This window comes from Amblyraja radiata, chromosome 2 (assembly GCF_010909765.2).
Source record: "Amblyraja radiata isolate CabotCenter1 chromosome 2, sAmbRad1.1.pri, whole genome shotgun sequence".
NCBI lineage: Eukaryota > Metazoa > Chordata > Chondrichthyes > Rajiformes > Rajidae > Amblyraja > Amblyraja radiata.
The window spans coordinates 85,807,984-85,832,095 of record NC_045957.1 but is presented as its reverse complement, the minus strand read 5'-3'; the positions used below and the strand labels follow the sequence as shown (position 1 = coordinate 85,832,095).

General features: G+C 40.9%; 1 protein-coding gene across 1 annotated transcript in view; it reads right to left on the bottom strand.

The window, feature by feature from the left end:
- Positions 1 to 24,112, bottom strand: part of abca13 (ATP binding cassette subfamily A member 13) — a 235,128-nt gene that overhangs the window by 127,746 nt on the left and 83,270 nt on the right. Inside the window, exons 18-22 of the mRNA XM_033049779.1 lie at positions 20,768 to 20,862; positions 17,026 to 17,141; positions 13,313 to 13,488; positions 3,216 to 3,310; positions 504 to 622 (exon numbers count right to left, since the gene is read on the bottom strand). Coding sequence (XP_032905670.1) covers positions 504 to 622; positions 3,216 to 3,310; positions 13,313 to 13,488; positions 17,026 to 17,141; positions 20,768 to 20,862 — 601 coding nt within the window. The remainder of the gene's footprint in view (positions 1 to 503; positions 623 to 3,215; positions 3,311 to 13,312; positions 13,489 to 17,025; positions 17,142 to 20,767; positions 20,863 to 24,112) is intronic.

Here is a 24,112-nt window from a genome sequence, read left to right as displayed (position 1 = left end):
TCTCCGAACAGTGAATACCCTTTAATCCATGTGTCATTATGGTAAATCTCTTCTGCACCATCTCCAAAGTCTCCACATCCTCCCTATAATAAGGCAATCAGAAATGTACTCAATACTCCAAATGCAGCCTAGCCAACGTCCTATAAAGCTGCTTTATGACTTCCTGATTCCCATAACCAATGCCCCAACCAATGCAAAGAATGTTTATGTTACAAACAATAGCCTCTCTGAGCTCCATTCGTTTTTATTTTGGTCCAACAATTAGATGCTGAAATAAGTCAAATAAAATTCAAATTAATGGCAATGTTTAACTAATTGACACTTCTAAGTAATTAGTTAATTAGCTGATATATCTAAGCTTCCAATTCAGATAGAAGAATAAAGGTAAAATCCTGAATAAATTAGTTTCATCTTGCCAAATTACAAATTTGTTTTAATGTTATTCTTAAATATATAAACAACTAAGAACAAACGTATGTTGGAACTGTAAAGTAGTGACTAACCGCTTTGATGTCAGTCGTAAAATTAAGCAGTTCTGTCACTGCATGGAATATATTTCCTGTAATATTCCCTTTGCAGGTCTCCATTGCACACGCTATATCATTAATTAAGTACAATTTTTCTGTAAAAAAAACCAAGATAAATCTAAGATTCTATCTGAGTATCATTAATTGTGCTTCAATAGTAATTCAACATATGCACTGGTAACTAAAGTAGCAGATGTTCATCTTTGTGCAATGTGGCTATAAAAGTAATTATTGTCCAACTGTGGAATATTTCTTTGGTTACATTATTAAAAACATACTTGTAATGATTTCCAGAAACAATTCAATGAAAAACACCAGAATGAATAACGTCACAAATGGCAAAGAATTGTCTTATTCGAATTTCGCTTTCAAACAGTTCTGGTTTACCAATGTTACACAGGTGGGTTTAAACTAGATTGGCAGGGGATGGAATCCGTTGCAGGACCAAGGCAGGTGAAAGGCTGGAAGCGATATCGATAATGATGAAAGAAAGTTCAGTGCAAAGAATAGGCAGGAAAAGGTCAGGGAGCAAGGAAGGACTGTTGATTCGAATTGCACTTATTTTAATGCCAGAGGCCTGACAGGTAAAACAGATTAAATCAGGGCATGGATAGATACATGTGACTGGGATGTTATGGTAATTACAGAAACTTGGTTAAGACATGACTGGCAGCTCAGTTCCAGGGTAAAGGTGCTTCAGGAGAGACAGATTTGGTGGTAAATGAGGAGGAGGTGTTGCATTATTGATTAAGGAGGATGTCAGAGATGACATTACCGATGGTTCATCCAGCATGGCTGTATGGGTGGATCTGAGAAATAAGAAAAGGATGATCAACTTGTTGGGGGTATACGACAGGCTCCCAAATAGTCAATGGGAGTTAGAAGAGCAAACATGCCAGGAAGCTGCAGGAGTAATAAGGTTGTCGTAGTAGTGGATTTTAACTTTCCCAATATTAACTGGGAATGTCAGTGTAAAAGGTGTAGACGGGGCAGAATTTGTCAGGTGTGTTCCGGAAAGTTTCCTCAGGCAATATGTTGAGGGCCCTACATGGGAGAGAGCAGTGCTTGATCTAGTCTCAAGAAATTGGGAGGGGCATCGAGACCCAGCGGACATAGGTTTAAAGTGGGGGAGGAAAGATTTAATAGGAACCGGAGGAGCAACTTCTTTTTACACAAAGGATTGTAGGTATACGGAACAGGCTGCAAGAGGAGCTTATTAAGGCTGGTACAATCACAGTTTAAGACACATTTAGATGGGTACATCTGTAGAATAAATTTAGAGGAATATAGGCTAAACACAGGCAGGTGGGATGTTGGTTACCCTGAGCAAGTTATGTCGAAGGGCCTGTTTCCCTGCTGTTTTACTCTATGACTCTAAATAATAACTGTAAAATTTGATCATGATTACAATATTAACATTATTAGTAGAATTTGTGTGAATCGACATGATAATTCAGTGCAAGATAAAATGATTAGGAAATGCAGGTAGACTTGGGAGATAAGCTGGTTGTGCCGCAGGAAATAATTAGTACGAGTTTGTTCAGTTAGTCAGCGGATAATGTATTTTATAGAACTGACGGTGTGTTGGGAGAACTCAGTGGATGAGGCTTATGAAAGGAAAAAGCCTAAATATGTAGATTTGGCAGCAAAAGTTGAGTAGTGAGATGGAAAGCAAGTGTGCGCCCAGTAGTGGTGGGGTGTAGAGGTTTCAGAGCATGATCAACCATGTCGCTATTTCATAGCGAAGAATTCGCAGGCAGTTTGTGTCAGGCTGTAAAGGAGATGTCAGAGGCAGCAGAGCAAGGTAATAGGTGGATTTAGTGAAGAAGAAACTGTACCATTTGGGGGCAGAAAGGAAATGCACAATGCATAGTGAGTGTATTCCTTCTGGTTTTACATGTGAGGTTAATATTAGTGGCGCTACGATTGGTTGATGGAGATTCAGATTCAGATTCAGATTCAGATTCAATTTTAATTGTCATTGTCAGTGTACAGTACAGAGACAACGAAATGCATTTAGCATCTCCCTGGAAGAGCGACATAGCAAATGATTTGAATAAATAATAATAAGTGATAATAAGTGTCCGGGGGGTGGGGGGGTGATTGGCAGTCACCGAGGTACGTTGTTTAGTAGAGTGACAGCCGCCGGGAAGAAGCTGTTCCTGGACCTGCTGGTTCGGCAACGGAGAGACCTGTAGCGCCTCCCGGATGGTAGGAGGGTAAACAGTCCATGGTTGGGGTGAGAGCAGGGGTGAGAGGGTTAGTTGTTTAGTAGTGCATGCTGATAGCAAAGGTGGGGAGACCATGTATTGAGGGTGGTGGTTCTAGGACGCTAGAACTAACTTTGAGCCTTCCAGAGGTATTGTGGATCTAACTCAAAAACACCAGTGAAGGGAGGTGCCCACTTGATAACCCCAAATATATATTGGCATCTAAGCACCTAGTTTTTGTGGTCCGATAGTTTTTAACTGTGTAAAGGCAGTTTCGTTTCTAAAATGGTATTTAGCTTGTGTGTTTATTAACATGTAAATAGCTTTTTACTAAATATGACGTTTGTATGTATGTATAGGTAGTTTAGATGCTACTTCGGCATTGGGCTTGGTTTTTTTGGATGAATGCGTATCCTGATGTTATAGCACAAGTACTTTAATAGAAATTCAAATGCTGAGAAATATAAAGAAACTTTACCTGAATAGAGATTTTGAAACTTCAATTGATAGAGATTTTCTTTCATTAATTTTAGATGGTTACCAAAAAAATCAATCTGGCACAGGGCTTCAAAACTAGGAAAATAAATAACATACAAAGGAGTCAGAAGGGAATATATACAGGTAGCGGAATGGTGACATAAAATTATCAGTAACATGCAACTAAATTCACTGACAGCAGACGTACACTTTTCCAGGAGAATTCCACAAATGGTACTTTCAGCTCAACATCATTAAAACATTTAGCCTCTAATGAGGAAAATAAAAGTGCCGAACAAAACATCCTTATTGAAGGCAATCATTTTCAACTAAGTACAACAATGCATGAATAATTTTTTTTTTTAAATCATACCAGTCTAACGTCAGTCCCAAAAAAGGTACAGAAAACTCTTTCAATACGTCATCTTCAACACAGTAAACTCATGCAAACCATTAACTATCCACATACAGAACATTATTCTCAGTTAACTTCCTATATACACAATAATAGAAAGAAAGAAAATAGTTATAAAATTCAAACATAAATTTACTCAGTCTCTATGATTTCTCAACTCTATGATTTCTCAACAGTCTAGCCTCTGTGGATATTAGTAATACCACCAGATCATTCCTTCAGATAGAATTCATACACAAGCAATCTCATAGCTTGGCAGTTTTTACATTAATGTAACTTTCTTTATATCTACAAGTGTATCTATATTGTACCAAACATTTTCTAAACATCAACTGTTAATATTAAATTTATTTTTTTCCAATAACACAAACCAACTAATATGAAAGCTACAATGATACATTGGATTTAGTACAATACTCAATCACAATTATTTCCACAATGAACTTTCCTGCAGACACCGGCACTATCCTTTTTCTTGCAATATCTTTTGAAATCAAGAAGTCATCTCCTCTGGATTCTGTGCAATGCTCACAATTCTACTGTGCCTTTCTTGCCATAAGTTCACCACGTTGTATTGGCAGACTGACATTGTTAAACCCACAACTACTGGGACATCCCCCACAGAATCTTCCAAACTTTTGAACACTTCTCAAGAGTTCTTCTGAACTCTTCACCACCCTATCTACCCGTGATGCCACCTTCAGGGAACTGTGTACATGTACAGGGCCCTACTATTCACTGCGAAGTTCGTGCCCTTGTATGACTTCCCAAAATGCAACATTTCACACTTATCTGAAGTGATGTTCAAGAAGGAATTGTAGATGCTGGAAAATCGAAGGTAGACAAAAATGCTGGAGAAACTCAGCGGGTGCAGCAGCATCCATGGAGCGAAGGAAATCGGCAACGTTTCGGGCCGAAACCCTTCTTCAGACCTATCTGAATTGAACTAATTTGCCGAAGTCGATACAGACAATGTCTATGACCCTGTCCTAGCCAACCATCTTGGTTGCTTCCTCATAAAATCTATCAAAGTTATGGGATACAATATCCCACAATAACACCATGCTGACTATCCCTAATCAAAGATTCAAAAAGGTTTTAAGGTATTTTATTGTCACCTGTACCAATCAAGGTACAGTAATATTCAATTTACCATACAGCCTTACTAAAAAAAAAAGCAACAAGACACACAACTACATAAAAGTTAACATAAACACCCATCACTGCAGATTCCACATTCCTCACTGTGACGGAAGGGAATAAAGTCGGTCCCCAGCAGAGGCCACCAACTCCACGATGTTAGGCCGCAGTGTGGACGGAGATATGATACGGAGGAAAATCACATCTCCTTCAATGTAACAGATTTTTTTTTAAATTCCCCCAACCCAAGGTCTCGGACGTGTCTCAACGCGTCCAAGATATCCTGAAATCAGAGGGAGAGGAGTCTGAGGTCGTGGTACATATAGGTACAAATGACATAGGTAAAAAAAGGGAAGAGGTCCTGAAGGGAGGATTTAGGGAGTTGGGAGGAGAGTTAAGGAAAAGGACCAAAAAGGTAACAATCTCAGGATTACTGCCTGTGCCACGCGACAGTGAGAGTAGGAATGGAGCGAGGTGGAGGATAAATGCGTGGCTGAAAGACTGGTGCAGAGGGCAGGGATTCAAGTTTCTGGATCATTGGGACTTCTTTTGGGGAAGGTGGGACCTGTACAGAAAGGATGGGTTGCACTTGAACCCGAGGGGGACCAATATCCTGGCAGGTAAATTTGCAAAGGCTACTGGGGAGACTTTAAACTAGAATGGTTGGGGCAAAGGACTCAAATAGAGAAAGCTAGTAGACAGAATGGGAGGCAGGAAGCAGAAAAGGGAAGCACTCGGACACAAGAGGAGAGAGAAGAAAAAGGAAATAAACAGAGAATAAGAGGCGGGGGGTTTCTTAAATGTGCATATTTTAATGCTAGGAGCATTGTAAGAAAGGTGGATGAGCTTAGAGTCTGGATAGACACCTGGAAGTATGATGTTGTGGCGATCAGTGAAACATGGTTGCAGGAGGGGTGTGATTGGAAACTAAATATTCCAGGATTTCGTAGCTTCATGTGTGATAGAATTGGAGGGGCAAGAGGTGGAGGTGTTGCATTGCTAGTCAGGGAAGATATTACAGCAGTGCTTTGGCAGGATAGATTGGAGGGCTCATCTAGGGAGGTTATTTGGGTGGAACTGAGAAGTGGGAAAGGTGTAGCAACACTTATAGGGGTGTATTATAGACCGCCAAATGGGGATCGAGAATTGGAAGAGCAAATATGCAAGGAGATAGCAGATATTAGTAGTAAGCACAAGGTAGTGATTGTGGGAGATTTCAATTTTCCACACATAGACTGGGAAACACATTCTGTAAATGGGCTGGATGGTTTGGAGTTTGTAAAATGTGTGCAGGATAGTTTTTTGCAGCAATACATAGAGGTACCTACTAGAGGAGAGGCAGTGCTGGACCTCCTGTTAGGAAATGAGACGGGACAGGTGGTATGCGTTGGGGAGCACTTCGGGTCCAGTGATCAAAATACCATTAGTTTCAATATAATTATGGAGAGGGTCAGAACTGGACCTAGGGTTGAGATTTTTGATTGGAGAAAGGCTAACTTGGATGAGATGCGAAATGATTTAAAAGGAGTGAACTGGGACATTTTGTTTTATGGGAAGGATGTAGAAGAGAAATGGAGGACATTTAAAGAGGAAATTTTAAGAGTACAGAATCTTTATGTTCCTGTTCGGTTGAAAGGAAACAGTAAAAATTGGAAAGAGCCCTGGTTTTCAAGGGAAATTGGACATCTTGTTCGGAAAAAGAGGGAGATCTACAATAATTATAGGCAGCATGAAGTAAAGGAGGTGCTTGAGGAGTATAAGGAATGTAAAAAGAATCTTAAGAAAGAAATTAGAAAAGCTAAAAGAAGATATGAGGTTGCTTTGGCAAGTAAGGTGAAAGTAAATCCAAAGGGTTTCTACAGCTATATTAACAGCAAAAGGATAACGAGGGATATAATTGGTCCATTGCAGACAGAGTGGACAGATGGGGGAGATATTGAACAATTTCTTTTCTTCGGTCTTCACCAAGGAGAAGGGTATTAAATTATGTGAGGTAAGGGAAACTAGTAGAGTAGCTATGGATACCATGAGTTTCAAAGTAAAAGAAGTACTGACACTTTTGAAAAATATAAAAGTGGATAAGTCTCCAGGTCCTGACAGGATATTCCCTAGGACATTGAGGGAAGTTAGTGTAGAAATAGCCAGGGCTATGACAGAAATATTTCAAATGTCATTAGAAACGGGAATAGTCCCCGAGGATTGGCGTACTGCGCATGTTGTTCCATTGTTTAAAAAGGGTTCTAAGAGTAAACCTAGCAATTATAGACCTGTTAGTTTGACTTCAGTGGTGGACAAATTAATGGAAAAGATACTTACAGATAATATATATAAGCATCTGGATAAACAGGGTCTGATTAGGAACAGTCAACATGGATTTGTGCCTGGAAGGTCATGTTTGACTAATCTTCTTGAATTTTTTGAAGAGGTTACTAGGGAAATTGACGAGGGTAAAGCAGTGGATGTTGTCTATATGGACTTTAGTAAGGCCTTTGACAAGGTTCCTCATGGAAGGTTGGTCAAGAAAGTTCAACTGTTGGGTATAAATGCAGGAGTAGCAAGATGGATTCAACAGTGGCTGAATGGGAGACGCCAGAGGGTAATGGTGGATGGCTGTTTGTTGGGTTGGAGGCAGGTGACTAGTGGGGTGCCTCAGGGACCTGTGTTGGGTCCTTTGTTGTTTGTCATGTACATCAATCATCTGGATGAAGGTGTGGTAAATTGGATTAGTAAGTATGCAGATGATACCAAGATAGGGGGTGTTGTGGATAATGAAGAGGATTTCCAAAGTCTACAGAGTGATTTAGGCCATTTGGAAGAATGGGCTGAAAGATGGCAGATGGAGTTTAATGCTGATAAATGTGAGGTGCTACACCTTGGCAGGACAAATCAAAATAGGACGTACATGGTAGGGAATTGAAGAATGCAGTTGAACAGAGGGATCTGGGAATAACCGTGCATAGTTCCTTGAAGGTGGAATCTCATATAGATAGGGTGGTAAAGAAAGCTTTTGGTATGCTAGCCTTTATAAATCAGAGCATTGAGTATAGAAGCTGGGATGTAATGTTAAAATTGTACAAGGCATTGGTGAGACCAAATCTGGAGTATGGTGTACAATTTTGGTCGCCCAATTATAGGAAGGATGTCAACAAAATAGAGAGAGTACAGAGGAGATTTACTAGAATGTTGCCTGGGTTTCAACAACTAAGTTACAGAGAAAGATTGAATAAGTTAGGTCTTTATTCTCTGGAGCGCAGAAGGTTAAGGGGGGACTTGATAGAGGTCTTTAAAATGATGAGAGGGATAGACAGAGTTGATGTGGACAAGCTTTTCCCTTTGAGAATAGGGAAGATTCAAACAAGAGGACATGACTTCAGAATTAAGGGACAGAAGTTTAGGGGTAACATGAGGGGGAACCTCTTTACTCAGAGAGTGGTAGCGGTGTGGAATGAGCTTTCAGTGGAAGTGGTGGAGGCAGGTTCGTTGGTATCATTTAAAAATAAATTGGATAGGCATATGGATGAGAAGGGAATGGAGGGTTATGGTATGAGTGCAGGCAGGTGGGAGTAAGGGAAAAGAAGTGTTCGGCACGGACTTGTAGGGCCGAGATGGCCTGTCTCCGTGCTGTAATTGTTATATGGTTATAACCCCACCACACACATAAATCAAGCTAAAGAACATGAAAACATACATTTAACAAATATTAAAAAACAACGAAGGAAAAGGACAAGACAGACTGTTGGCGAGACAGCTATTACGGGTGTCACCTAATGGGCCCAATATCAACCCCTATTCTTCCAAATGTACATTCATCAGTGCACGTCACTCAGAATCCTCTCCAGAAACTTACCTACTATAGATGTTAGGCTCATTGTGAATGGCTCAATTGTAATCATCTATTGTCTTTCCCTTGTCTGGTTAGCATGCAAGAAAAGCTTTTCACTGTATCTTGGTACAGGTGACAATAAACTAAAACTGAACACTGGTCTATAGTTTTTCTTTGCAGCCCTTCTTAAATGAAAGCATAACATTAGCCACTTTCCAGTCTTCCCATGCCTAATGATGATTCATATATCTCAGCCAGAGTTCCTGCAATTTCTTCTCTAGCTTCCCTCAAGGTCCTTAGATATACCTGATTGTGCCCCAGAGATTTTATGACATCCAACATCTCCTCCACTGAAAAATGGATAATTCTCAAGATATCCTTTGACCTTTCTGTCTGTAGCCACCTGCATTGTTTGACTGAGGAACAACTTTGCATCCTTCCAACTCAATATTAGACTAATACTTCGGGTAGCTCTCTTTTAATTTCAGTCTTTATCTAATTAGTTATTTCAGCATCTAATGATTTGGCTAGATTTATTTTTGCATTCTATTTGTATATTTGTCCCATCAGTCCAATTGTTTATGCAGAATGTTACTACCTGCGGCTCAAGCATGGACTTTTGCTTTACCCTGACAACCTGACAAAGATCTATTTATTCCCACATTTTACTTTCTGTTTAGCAACAAATTTTCTTATATATTAATTAAGATATAGAATGAGGCAATTTAGACCATCATATCCATGCCAGATCAAATCAGACCAATTCCTTCTTGGTTTCCTACAATGCCAGAACCTATTCCCACTCCCACCCAGTTTCATTTTATCATATATCTAACAAAGGATAATTTACAAATAAAAGTATTGTATTGTATTGTATTGTATTGTATTTAGAGCAGCCAATTAACAAACTGGCATATCTTGGGGATCTGACAGGAGGCCAGAGCAGTCACCCACATGCACATGTGAAAATAATAAACACAAACCAAAACATTGCAAAATCTCTGGATATTTGAAAGATAACAACCAAAGCATCCACATTGTCTGAAGACACCCAATTTAAAACTCCAGGGTATGGATAATCAAGTATTTTATCGACTGTTAAACTCACCAACATCTTGACATATTTAACTGATACTAACTTTATCAGTTCCTAATTCGTTGTAGGTCCTTGCATTGCCAAACATAGAAACATAGAAACATAGAAAATAGGTGCAGGAGTAGGCCATTCGGCTCTTCGAGCCTGCACCGCCATTCAATATGATCATATTGGCTGATCATCCAACTCAGTATCCTGTACCTGCCTTCTCTCCATACCCCCTGATCCCTTTAGCCACAAGGGCCACATCTAACACCCTCTTAAATATAGCCAATGAACTGGCCTCAACTACCTTCTGTGGCAGAGAATTCCAGAGATTCACCACTCTCTGTGTGAAAAATGTTTTCCTCATCTCGGTCCTAAAAGATTTCCCCCTTATCCTTAAACTGTGGCCCCTTGTTCTGGACTTCCCCAACATCGGGAACAATCTACCTGCATCTAGCCTGTCCAACCCCTTAAGAATTTTGTAAGTTTCTATAAGATCCCCCCTCAATCTTCCAAATTCTAGCGAGTACAAACCGAGTCTATCCAGTCTTTCTTCATATGAAAGTCCTGACATCCCAGGAATCAGTCTGGTGAACCTTCTCTGTACTCCCTCTATGTCAAGAATGTCTTTCCTCAGATTAGGAGACGAAAACTGTACGCAATACTCCAGGTGTGGTCTCACCAAGACCCTGTACAACTGCAGTAGAACCTCCCTGCTCCTATACTCAAATCCTTTTGCTATGCCCCATGCATGCCATGTCCACTCCAATAGTTGTGAACCAGTTGCAAGACTTCAAGAAATTGAAATGGGAATACCAATGCAAGGATTGCCCATGCACCAACTTTACAGTGGAGATCAGTAGAATCCACAATGGTGGTCAGGTCTTGGAAGAAGTAGAGGGCATCAGAGTTACTACAACAAGGTGTGGTAGTAATTAGTGCAGCCGATTTTTAAGCTGTGTCGCTGCAAAGCAAGTAACATCAAGAATACCCTAAAACTCTGTAAGATACCAACAATGAGTAAGCTTTGGAAAACCATTACTGAATGTCCCCCTGCAGTGTTGAGCAAAGGTTTTACATGTGGAATGATTTCAATTGGTGCACATATCGAAGAGGAAACACTTTGCCCATCTGAGCACAGCCAATATGGGAGGTATCCAATCATATTTTGGAGGTAATGAGATTGATTGAAGTTGTTATCATGTTAATATGCATTTTTATACAGTGCATTCAAAAAGTATTTAGACGCCTTCAATTTTTCCACATTTTGTTACATTACAGCCTTATTCTAAAATTGATTAAATTCTTTTTTTTTAATCATCAATCTACACACAATACCCTATAATAAAAAAGCAAAAACAGGTATTTAGAAATTTTTGCAAGGTAATTAAAAAGAAAAAACTGAAATATCACATTTACATAAGTATTCAGACCCTGTACTCAGTACTTTGTTGAGGTACCTTTGGCATGATTACAGCCTCAAGTCTTCTTGGGTATGACACTACAAGCTTGGCAAACCTGTATTTGGGTAATTTGTCCCATTCTTCTCTGCAGATCCTCTCAAGCTCTATCAGGTTGAATGGGGAGTGTCGATGCACTGATCGGGTTCAAGTCCAGGCTCTGGCTGGGCCACTCAAGGACATTCACAAACTTGTCACAAAGCCACTCTTGCATTGTCTTGGCTATGTGCTTCAGGGTCGTTGTCCTTTTGGAAGGTGAACCTCCACCCCAGTCTGAGGTCCAGAACGCTCTGGAGCAGGTTTTGATCAAGGATCTCTCTGTACTTTGCTCCGTTCATCTTTCCCTCAATCCTGACTGGTCTCCCAGTTTCTGCTGATGAAAAGCATCCTCAAAGCATGATGCTGCCAACACCATACTTCACTGTAGGTATAGTATTGGCCAGGCTATGAGCAGTGCCCGGTTTCCTCCAGACGTGACGCTTGGCATTCAGGCATTGACGCTTGGCATTCAGGCCAATCTTGGTTTCATCAGACCAGAGAAAGTTGTTGGCAAACTCCAAGTGGGCAGTCATGTGCCTTTTACAGAGGAGTGGCTTCCGTCTGGCCACTCTACCATAAAGGCCTGATTGCTGCAGATATAGATGTCCTTCTGCAAGGTTTTCCCATCTCCACAGAGGAACTCTGGAGCTCTGTCAGAGTGACCATCGGGTTCTTGGTCGCCTTCTCCCCGATTGCTCAGTTTGGCAGGGTGACCAGCTCCATGAAGAGTCCTGGTGGTTACAAAGTTCTTCCATTTAAGAATGATGGAGGCCACTGTGCTCTTCGGGACCGGCAAGGCTGCAGAAATTGTTTTATACCCTGTGTCTCGACACAATCCTGTCTTGGAGGTCTACGGACAAATCCTTCGTCTTCATGGCTTAGTTTTTGCACTGACATGCAAAATGTGGGACCTTATATAGACAGGTGTGTGCCTTTCCAAATCATGTCCAATCAAGTTAATTTACCACTGGTAGACTCCAATCAAGTTGTAGAAACATCCCAAGGATAATCAATGGAAACGGGATGAACCTAAGTTCAATTTTGAGTGTCATAGCAAAGGGACTGAATACTTGTGTAAATGTGATATTTCAGTCATTTCTTTATAAATACTTTGCAAAAAATTCTAAACACCTGTTTTCGCTTCTTCATTCTGGGGTATTGTGTGTATATTGATGGAAAAAAAATGAATTTAATCCATTTTAAAATAAGGCTTTAACGTAACAAAATGTGGAACAAGTTAAGGGATATGAATACTTTCTGAGTGCATTGTACCTTTAGAATTGAATGTTAGTGCTGTGTCAGACACACGTTAATGTGCTTCAAAAAAAAGATTTTCAATTATGTTGCACCATGATAAACTGCACATGAATCAGGTTCTCGGCTTGTTTATCAACTCAAGCCCACCACCACCATTATGGGTCTTCTTTTAATATGTTTAGCTTAGTTTAGAGATACAGCATGGAAACAGACAGTTCGGGCCACTGAGTCCATGTCACCCATCAATCACCCGTCCACTCAAGTTTTCTGCTATCCCATTTTCTCATCCACTCCCTACACAATTTGAGGTATAGGAAACCTACCAGCTGCCGCACTGTTCTTCCCCCCCCAAAAAAGTATAATTGTTGCAAACTTGATAAGCAAACAAAGAAAATATTAAGCATTAACAGCATAAAAACTTTAAAGGAGTTGTTCAGAGCTGTCCCGCTACATTTCTAAGTAATTTATTTCAGAATGGCATCAGTGAAACTCTGAGAGCAAGTCCTCTCCAGTAAGTAGGGGCAGCAGTCAAGCATGATACTCAAATTGTTGGCATTTTACATTCATACCAAATTTTCCAAATGATTGTTTGGAATCCATCCCCTTTATTCAATTTAATATTGTGAAAACACATTTGGTTTACAAGTGCCTTATAGTAATATGCAAGATACATTGTAAAAAGTACATCTGCTAGAACTGCAATTACTTTGTTAAACCTCCCATAAAGATTCCACATCCTGTGCCTGGTTTGCAGCTGCAGGTCAGCTCAATAACAAGTAAGAAAATCCAGCAGAGCCATCTGATTCTAAGTGAAATGATGCATTATGCAGGTTGAATGACTTTGCTCAAATTCTAAAGATCACAACTTACATATGGAACTTACCTTTCGATCAGTTGAATATGCAGTGATTGAGTCGATTCACATTGGCAGTTGTAGTTTTCCATTGCATCATTCATTGCCTCTTTTGTTTGATTTACAGCAATTTGTATTTGCTTTTGGTAATTGATATAGTTCAGACAGCCTTCTGGGACTGGAGCAGAAAGTTCTTCTTGTACAGTCTACATAAAAGATGTTTGGTATACAAGCGAAATTAGTACCAATAATACTGACAAATAATTCAATCCTGATTATCATCACAATAAAAGATACAATAATCTTAAAATTACCAGTGCTAAAAAATAATTGGTTACACTCATTAAAAAAATACACTAAAGAAGGAAGCACAATTTCATTTCTTATGCAGAAACAAGAACTGTAGATGCTGGTTTACCAAGGAAAGAGACAAAATGCTGGAGTAACTCAGCAGGTCACGCAGCGTCCTTGGAGAACATGAGTAGGTGATATTTTGGGTCAGGACCCTTCTTCAATTTTTCAGTCTGAAGAAGGGTCGTGACCCAAAACCTCACCTATCCATGTTCTCCACGGATGCTGCCTGACCTGCTGAGTTACTTCACAATTTTGTGTATTTCATTTCTTGATAGTATTAGTGCTTCCTACTTTCAGTATATTTTCACTGTTTTTGACAAATTACATCCTCGGAAGATATGCAGGTCAGTACTAATATGACATTCACATGCCTGATAAGGATTGTCATAATCAGATAGAAAAAACAGATTACAAAATCATTTAATTCATTTAGATACTGATTTGTCCATCCAGAGAGCAGCTAGAATAAATATCATATTTTCTATTAAATAAGGAATTACATGGAGTTTGATAGAAATTTAATTTTAGGAATTACCACTTATCATTGTCAAAATGCAAACTAGTTTCTAATTGCATGTGTGTTTGTCAGCTTTAGAGAAGTTAAACATTAAAATCCGGTTTCTAGAATGCAACTGGAAGTCTAATTTAAATGTAACAACTATTCTCTGGGAATCTATTGACTCAAGGAAACCTGGCAGTAAAATGGAGGACTATTCATGCACTTATTATATTAAAGGAATAGAGGTTGATTTTCCCAACTTCCATCCAGATGTCTCAAGGAAGTCTTAGCCTTCTGCCCTGCCACATGCAGCCTTCAATGCCCTCCCACCCCCACCCAGTGCCCTCATCACAGACCTCTACCTCTCCTCCAACCCAGTGTCTGACCATCCTTCATTCCACAATAATACCTCTTAGATCTCAAACCCCAAACACTATTCCTAACCTCTTGTAATGGCCAATTTCTCACAAACTCACAACCCCAATTTCTCACTCCCTATCTCCTCTGGCTGTCAGGTGCATTCACAGTGCCATCTGACTGTCATCCAGTTTGTCCTGTTGCTAGGGAGGAAATAATTGAAAGTCAAATCAACTTTCATTGTATAATAATCATTAACTAAAAAAAGTTATTAGATTAAATAATTACCACATTTGATTATTTGTGGCATTTGAATCACTTAATTAATTTGTTCCACATTACTTTCCTGTTTAAAACATATTTTAAAATTATACATAACTAATATATACAGTATGTATTTCGTTCACATCACCTGCAATATTCCTGTCACTTTTTTTTACAAATCTATATTGTTATCTATATGTGGCTTGTGGCTAAAGGGATCAGGGGGTATGGAGAGAAGGCAGGTTCAGGATACTGAGTTGGATGATCAGCCATGATCATGTTGAATGGCGGTGCAGGCTCGAAGGGCCGAAAGGCCTACTCCTGCACCTATTATCTATGTTTCTATATTTCTATGTTACTTTTCTTTTGGTTAATAAATATTTTTAGTGGCTGAAATAGCTCTCAACTGTATTATACGTATGGGTGTTTCTGTAAATACAGCACAGTTGTGAAATTTCCAGGTTATTTGCCTGTTTTTTATGTAATATTCCCATTGCTTCATATCCTGTATTTTAAATAGTATAGATCATGGTGTATAGCCAAAATAATGAGATGAAGGAAAAATAAATAAATCTGATTTTACAAAGAAAAATAGCAGATATGTCCCTGTGCTTTCTTGTCTTTTTTTGTGCCATTTTTTTATGCAGGATTTCATCAAATCCTTCGGCTAATTTATACCTGAAAGATCACATTCATTTTGCAATTAAATAACTCTATACAAGCCAAATTCTGATTATGCTTATGATTTTTATCATTTATCACCTGATTAGATGGTTTCTGATGCCCCAAGTGTTTGCAGCACAACGTGAGCAGCAGTGTCCAATTGGTCACGTGTGAAACGTATGAATTAAAAGCAGAGTAACCGTTTTTATATTTATTGTTTATATTTTGTGTTTAAGCTTAATAATACTTAATAATGAATAGAACTTAAAATCATGAAATAAAAATCTATCACCTATTTAGCGATGTCTCATTCTGTAGTCCCTCCCGATTTTTGACGTCATCAATGCGATAACTTATTTTTGCACTCGTCGCGATTTAAAAAAAATTCAAACGCGGTTGTAATGACCCTGACCTGAACTATGGGCCTTGCGGTGGGTTACGTGCCGACATTTGGTAAGAGAGCTTAGAAATAAGTATAAGAGACAGTGTCCCAGTGGTCATGTTGTGGGCACTCTGCTCTGAATAACACTGTTCACACTTTTTTTTTTGCTTGGAATCATTGGTTAGTAAATATCTTTTTGCACTTTTTCGTTCTTTTCTCGTAAATGCTGCTATTTGTTTTCCATAGAATTGTTTAAATTCCGTTAAACTTTCATTGCTTGTTGCTATGGTGTTGTAAAACGTCTGAATTGTAGCGAAGGGAATCAAAAGTAATCTGGTCCCAAATAATGCCATGTCTCGTTGAAAGTATGCTCTACACAGATGCTTTTATTTCTGGGCAAATTTAGAGTAAATTAACGTCAAATTCAATGAAAGGTCACTATATTCTTTCTCGTTTATGTATATTAAAAACATATAAATAAATAAATAAATAAATAAAGATTCTCTTTTTTTTATTTTGGTCAAATTTTGCTTGATTTTGATCACAAATTAGCTCAAAAGGTCCATAGGTAGGCCCATTTTTAATGATGTGGTATTTTGGTTGTAATTTAATAACTTTCAAATTTGGCCATCCATGTCACAGGTTGGTACCCTTATTTACAGAAACACCCATATATAAGATGCACATTATGAAAATCTCATACAGTGGGATATAGTGCAATGAATGTTCCAAGTCACAAACTGCGCAGAAATAATCCCAAACATCATTTTTTTAAATAAATGGATGTGGTCAGTAAATTAAGCAAGGTTCCCTGTAATTGCAATATTTCTCGTAACAGTTTTTCACTGAAATAATTTGCTGAAATATTCTAACACTTACTTCACCCTAAATGTGTAAAGCCAAAACCTTGACTGGACTATTTTCAGCTTTTTTAGTTTCAGTTTTTCTTAAAACAATTTCTAAGAAAATGGTATTTTATAGAAACATAGAAAATAGGTGCAGGAGGAGGCCATTCAGCCCTTCGAGCCAGCACCGCCATTCATTGTGATCATGGCTGATCGTCCCCTATCAATAACCTGTGCCTGCCTTCTCCCCATATCCCTCGACTCCACTAGCCCCTCGAGCTCTATCTAACTCTCTCTTAAACTCTCTCTTTATCCTTCAAGGATCCAAGCCATAAAATAATAAGGCAACAAATAAATGTGACATAATGTAATGACTAACCTCATTAAATTCAGCCATTAAAGTGAATAACTCAGTCATTATATGAATTTGATGACTTCCAAACTTTTGACATTCTTTCTGTATACAGATGACATCATTAACAAAGTACCTTTTTTCTGTAAAGGAATAAACCTGGATGAAGGCAACATTACACTTGTTTTCTTACGAATTCTTCTGTATAAATAGCAATTCCAGACATCCACAGCTGGGCCTTCTTGCAGGAGCTCAATTTGAACCAATACAAGAAAAGTATAAAGTACAGATGATTTCAAAAGTGATTATTGTCTAGATGTGGTTTTACTAAAAACAGGCCTGCAGTGCTCGCCGTAAACAATTCATTGAAAAATGCCAGAATTAATAATAGACAAATGTTAAGTAATATTGATGCTTTTTTCCACAATCAAAATCAGATTTTTTTCTTGAAGATTTGATATGAAAATATGAAGATAAGAAAATGATGGACAGGAAAATGTATCATAATGTATCCAACATGCCCACAACTTGATAAGCAATAAGGTAAAAAGTTAAGAGAGTCCTATAACCAGGTTATAGGAAAGATATTGTCAAGCTGGAAAAGGTACAGAGAAGATTTACAAGGATGGGGTCTGAGCTACAGGGAGAAATTGAGCAGGCCAGGAAACTATTCCTTAGAGTGCAGGAGGATGAGGGGCAATCTCATTAAGGTGTATAAAATCATGAGGAATAGATTGGGTTGATGCACAGAGTCTCTTGCCCAGGGTAGGGGAATTGAGAACCAGAGGACAAAGGATTAAGGTGAAGAGGAAAAGATTTAATAGGAATCTGAAAGGGTGCTGGGTGTATGGAGCGAGCTGCCAGTGGAGACAGTTGAGGCAGGGACTATTGCAACATTTAAGAAACAATTAGACAGATACATGTATAGGACATATTTAGAAGGAAATGGGCCAAATGCAGGCAGGTGTGACTAGTGTAAATGGAACAGCATGGGCAAGTTGGGCAGAAGGGCCAGTTTCCCTGCTGTATCACTCTACGACTCTAAGAGAGCCAAGAGTCTTTTATTGTCATTTGTACCAAAATGGAGCAATAAAATTCTTAGTTGCAACAGCAAAACTGATTTGGTGCTTCACAATCCAACAATTTATTGCAGCCCTTTACATGTTAAATACGTAACCTCCAAACAAGGTTGGGTTTATAGGACTTGATATTACAATCCCTACTATAATTGGCACCTTCTTACTATCTTGAGTGAGGGTATGGGTAAAAACTTCATTGGGGTCATCAGGTGGTCACCCTCCTTCCTTGGTGTTTTGTTTATAGGCCCACGACACCTCCAGTGGACTCAACAGCAACACCTGGCATCCCAGGTGCGCTCCCCTCCGTTTTACCCCTCTTGCTGGTCATTTTGCAGCCCAATTGGAGTCCTTACTCTTCAGCCATAGCCAGTTGCTGCTTCGCTCAGCAGCCTCTGACAGCGATCTGATGGCTTGCTGGACGGCCTGTCCTCGAACTCCCATTCTCTTCAGGAGTCTGGTTGTTGACATGGATACAAACCCTCTACAACCAACCTCCACAGGGAGCACCTGAGTACGCCAGCCGCATTGTTCTGCCTCAGCTGCTAGGTCTGAATACTTCAGACATTTGCCTTCATGCGCTTCACCAACTGCAGCCTCCTAAGGCACAGTTAACTCCACGATGTACAGGGGCTTCTGTGAGGTTGACCACAAGATCAGATCCGGCCTGAGATTAGTTGTGATGTCTGGTGGAAAGATGAGCTTCTGGTCTAGATCAGCCTGCATTTTCCAGTCCCGGGCAGTGTCCAGGAGGGTCGGTTCCTTTCTTGCAAGTGGCTTCTCTGGAAGCTGTCCTGCCTTTACAAAGGAGGTGGTGTTCGAGAAACCAGGCGTTGGGAGAGGGAGGGCATTGGTGGTAGTTCTCCTTCCTTCCAAGGTAATCGCCAGTTGTCACAGGACCTGATTGTGCCTCCAGGTTTAGCGGCCTTGTGAAAGACTGGTTTTGCAGCCAGTGAGGATGTGCCCTAATGTTACTGTGGTATGGCAGAGAGAACATGATGGATCTTCTCCAAACCATTGGTTTAGGTTCTTGGGTGTGGGAAGAACATCGTAGGTGGCTCTGATGATGAAGCTAAGATGGCTTCCTTCCATCTCCCACAGATCTCTCCAGGTAAGCTTACGATGCTCCATGTTTTCCCAGGTAGTCCACTGGCCCTGTTTGGACTGTGAGACTGCCGTTGCTCATCTCTCTGCCTCCTCTTGCTGACGGACCTCAGCAACTACCAGCTTTCTTCTCTGGGTGGATGTTGCCTTGTGCCATTTGGGTCGACTTGTCCCGAGTCCAATCCCACCTCTTCCCTGCTGCACCTGTCCGACAATGTCTCCATGCCTGAGAGCAGATTTTGCTTGCTCTACAGCCTCCGATGGGGTCCACTTCCTCCCAGTTGCCAATCTGGGAGCAGTCGCTCGTACCGCATCATCTTGAGACTCGATCAGGGTCATGTCCAGCATCACTTTGGTGAATTTGTATTCTGCTGTGAGGCTAGAGACAGGCAGTTCCAGAGCACTGTGTCCATATAAACCGATATTGTTGAGGCAACGCGGGAGGCCAAGCCACTTCTTAATGTATGAACTGACTGTCCTCTCCAGCTTCACGACTTTGGTGATGGGGACCTCGTAGACCATCAGAGGCCACATCAGACGGGGGAGCAATCCAAACTGCAGATACCACAGTTTCAGCTTACCAGGACGCAAGGTCTTGTCTATGCTAGCGAGGCTTTTGATCGTTTTTTCCCTCAGTTGGCCACACTGGTCTGAGTCTTTGAGGCTTGCATTGTACCACCATCCTAAACCCTTGACTGGCAGCTCTGACACCATCATCAATGTGGAATCGCTTGTCTACGATTTCTCCTCGGATGATGGATATGCTCCTGGAATTGCTGGGTTTCAACTTCATCCGGGCCCATGTTATGTTCGGATGAAGCTTTTCCAGCAGGCGCTTGGTACATGCAATGGTTGAGGTCAGGGTGGGCATGTCATCCACGTAGGCACGAATGGGAGGTGGCCGCTGCCCAGACTGCAGCCGCTCTCCTCCTATGACCCACTTGGAAGCTCGGATGATCACTTCCATCACCATTGTGAAGGCTAGCGGGGAGATGGTGCAACCTGCCATTATTCCCACTTCCAGTGATTGCCATGATGTTGTGTATTCTGTTGTTGTAATACAGAGTTGCTAGTCATGGAAGTAGTTTGTAATGGTCTTTGGTACATGGAAGAACTCAAAGGTTATCCAGAGGAGAGAATGGGCAACAGATCCAAAAGCATTGGCTAGGTCCAGAAATAAGACTTGCAGATAGCTTTCTGTACCAACATATCAATCAGGTTGTTCTGTTTCAGGTAGGTTTCCTTTGAGCAACAATGCTATAGAAGATCTTCCCTTCAACATTCAAGAGATTGATTTGCCGGAATTGGTCGATGTTTGAGGCATCTTTTTCCTTGGGGATCACCACTCCCCCTACCCTTCGCCATGCTTTTGGGGCATGGCGAAGAGCATTCCAATTGTACATTTTCAGATATTGTTAACTATATACATTCCTAATCTGGTAAAGCATATAACGTATCCTTTTATATTTATATTTATATTTTATACTTTTATTTTTATTAATATATAGCTATCCCCTGTTATAATAATTTACATTTTTTCATAGGATAAATAAGTATGAAACTTGCAGAAAATAATAATTATACTTTACCCAATAAGAGGTTGAGCAGCTTTAACTGTAGGAGATGCGATTTCTTTAATGTCAAGTACTTGCCAAACCATTCAAACTGACACATAGCCTCCAAACTGTTCAGAAAAGAAATAGCAAAGCAGTCAGCAAGGGATATCCCTTCAACATTGTATAACATGGAAAATAAATGGGGAAATCACATTACCAGTAGGAAGCTGGTTATCACTCTAACAATTGACAGAGGCATCAAGGGCTTTCCATAAATGATGCTGCACCTTAAATACGATGCAACACGCTGGTCAAATTAAATTGAAAAGAAAAAACATCCCTTACAATTCCAAACAGATCTTCTTCTTCTGTTTGAATGCATTGATTCAAGGAGATTTTGATCACATTCTTGAATCTGTTCAACTTTCTCCCATGGTACTCACTTCCACGAACGGGCTCAGAAGTGAGTGTCAGTCTTGAGAACCCAATGTCTGGAAGGCGAGTGACATGACCTGCCCTGGTGCCAAACTGGTGACTCTGCCCTACTGTCTCAGTGTGCTATACACATACTGTATGTGAGATGCTTATCTAATATGCATCTTAGTGCTCGTGTATAGTGATACTTGTGCTGAACTGTACACAAAATTAATTTCATTGTACCTCGGTACATGAGACAAATAAAGTCCTGAATGTAATCAGTGCCTCAATGTGGGGAATACTGATGTGTCAGAGAATGCTGATATTAGTTTGGTTACTCTACCAGTGAATTTGGATATTTTTCCAGAGACAGCATTATCGCCCCTGTAGGCAATTCTTAAATGGCAAAAGCCATATTGCACAGTAGACAATAGACAATAGATGCAGGAGTAGGCCATTCGGCCCTTCAAACCAGCACCACCATTCAATGTGTTCATAGCTGATCATCCACAATCAGTACCACTTTCCTGCCGTCTCCCCAAATCCCCTGACTCCACTATCTTCAAGAGCCCTATCTAGCTCTCTCTTGAAAGTATCCAGAGAACAGGCCTCCACCACCCTCAGAGGCACAGAATTCCACAGACTCACCACTCTCTGTGTGAAAACGTTCCTCATCTCCATTCAAAATGCCTTACCCCTTATGCTTAAACCATGGCCCCTGCTTCTGGACTCCCCCAACATCGGGAACATGGTTCCTGCCTCTAGCGTGTCCAAACCCTTAATAATCTTATATGTTTCAAAAAGATCCCTCTCATCCTTCTAAATTCCAGAGTATACAAGCCCAGCCGCTCCATTCTCTCAGCATACGACAGTCCCGCCATCCCAGGAATTAACCTTGTGCACTTGCGCTACACTGCCTCAATAGCAACCTACGCTGCACTCCCTTAATAGCAAGTAGGCAGGTTTGGTGGAGAACCTTTGTTTTACAGATGTTGAAGGTGAGGGCAACATTCTTGTATGTTTCTGTAAACATGTTTATAAAGGCTTGAACCTTGGCGTCCAATTATCTGCACACTGCAACTCAACTACTCATGTGGTTCTAATGTGGAGGTGATAAAGATTGAACAGTTTCCCATTAACCTGGTAGATGAGCTCCATTCCAGCTGGAAACTTTTCGGAAATTAGGTACAGTATTAGGTGCAGTGGAGTGTGGCGGCGCCTAACGGCAGCGGCTCAACTGCAAAATTTTGTCTCGTTAAATGTATGTTTTTGATTCTAGTTTTTATTATTTTTTAGCTGTGTATATGTGGGGGGTGGGGGTGGGGGAAACATTAATCTCTTCCTTGTACGGGGACCCATCTTTTTCCCTGTTGGGTCCCTGATGTCGTTGGGCCTAACCTCGTGGAGCCGGCGGCGGCTTCCGGCCAGCACCAACATGAGGGCTCCAGTCGCAAAGCCTGCGGACTCGCCCTCGTGGAGCTGGCCAACTTCGGAACGGAAAGAACTGTGGTGGCGCGCGGTTGCGACTCAACTTCAGAGCTTCGGAGGCTCCGGCCGCAGCCCCGGTGGACAGGAACATCGGGAGCTCGCAGGTCCCTGGTGGGAGACTGCTTTTCGGAGCTCCCGCAATGGCAACCTCTCCCGCCGGAATCGCAGTGTTTAAAGGACTCGGAGCAGGGCCTAACATCACCCGGCGTGGCTTAAACGGCCGCGGGACTTAACATTGCTAGCCGGGGGTGTTAAACATCGTGAGCCCCAGTCGCCTCAACGTTGCAGTTGGACTGCTGGACCGCGGGAGAAGAACAAAGGGAAGAGATAAAACTTTTGCCTTCCACCTCAAGTGTGGGTCTTGGGGGTTTTTGTAATGTTAAGACTGTAGAAAATGCAATTTTGTTCAAACCAAGCTGTTTGAATGGCAATAAAAGGCCTATTCAATTCTATTCTAGTATTGCTGTGGGGAAGAAATAGAAAAGTGTTTGGTTTCCACTAAGATTGGCTTTTTTTGTGCCTTAGTCAGGATAATGGCTTGCAAACCATGGCAAAGCAAATATACAGTGCATTCAGAAAGTATTCAGACCCCTTCACTAATTCCACATTTTGTTACATTACAGCCTTATTTTGAAATGGATTAAATTCATTTTTTATCATCAATCTACACACAATACCTCACCATAAAAAAAGCCAAAAGAGGTGTTTAGAAATTTTTGCAAATAATTAAAAAGAAATAACCAAAATATCACATTTACATAAGTTTTCAGACCCTTTACTCAGTACTTTGTTGAGGCACCTTTGGCAGCGATTATTGCCTCAAGTCTTCTCAGGTATGACGGCAAGCTTGGCACACCTGTATTTGGGTAATTTTTCCCATTCTTCTCTGCAGATCCTCTCAAGCTATGTCAGGTTGGAGGAGGAGCATCAATGCACAGCTAGTTTCAGGTCCCTCCACAGATGTTTGATCGGGTTCAAGCCTGGGCTCTGGCTGGGCACTCAAGGACATTCACAGACTTGTCACAAAGTCACTCCTGCGTTGTCGTGTGTATGCTTAGGGTCGTTGGAAGCTGAACCTCCACCCCAGTGTGGGGTCCAGAACGCTCTGGAGCAAGTTTTCATCAAGGATCTCTCTGTACTTTGCTCCGTTCATCTTTCCCTCGATCCTGATTAGTCTCCCAGTTCCTACTGCTGAAAAATATCGCGACAGCATGATGCTGCCACCACCATGCTTCACCGTAGGTATGGTATTGGCCAGGTAATGAGCGGTGCCTGGTTTCCTCCATACCAAAGAGTTCAATCTTGGATTCATCAGACCAGAGAATCTTGTTTCTCATGGTCTGAGAGCCCTTTAGGTGCCTTTTGGCAAACTCCAAGTGGGCTGTCATGTGCCTTTTACTGAGGAGTGGCTTCTGTCTAGCCACTCTACCATGATGGCCTGATTAATGGACTGCTGCAGATATAGTTGTCCTT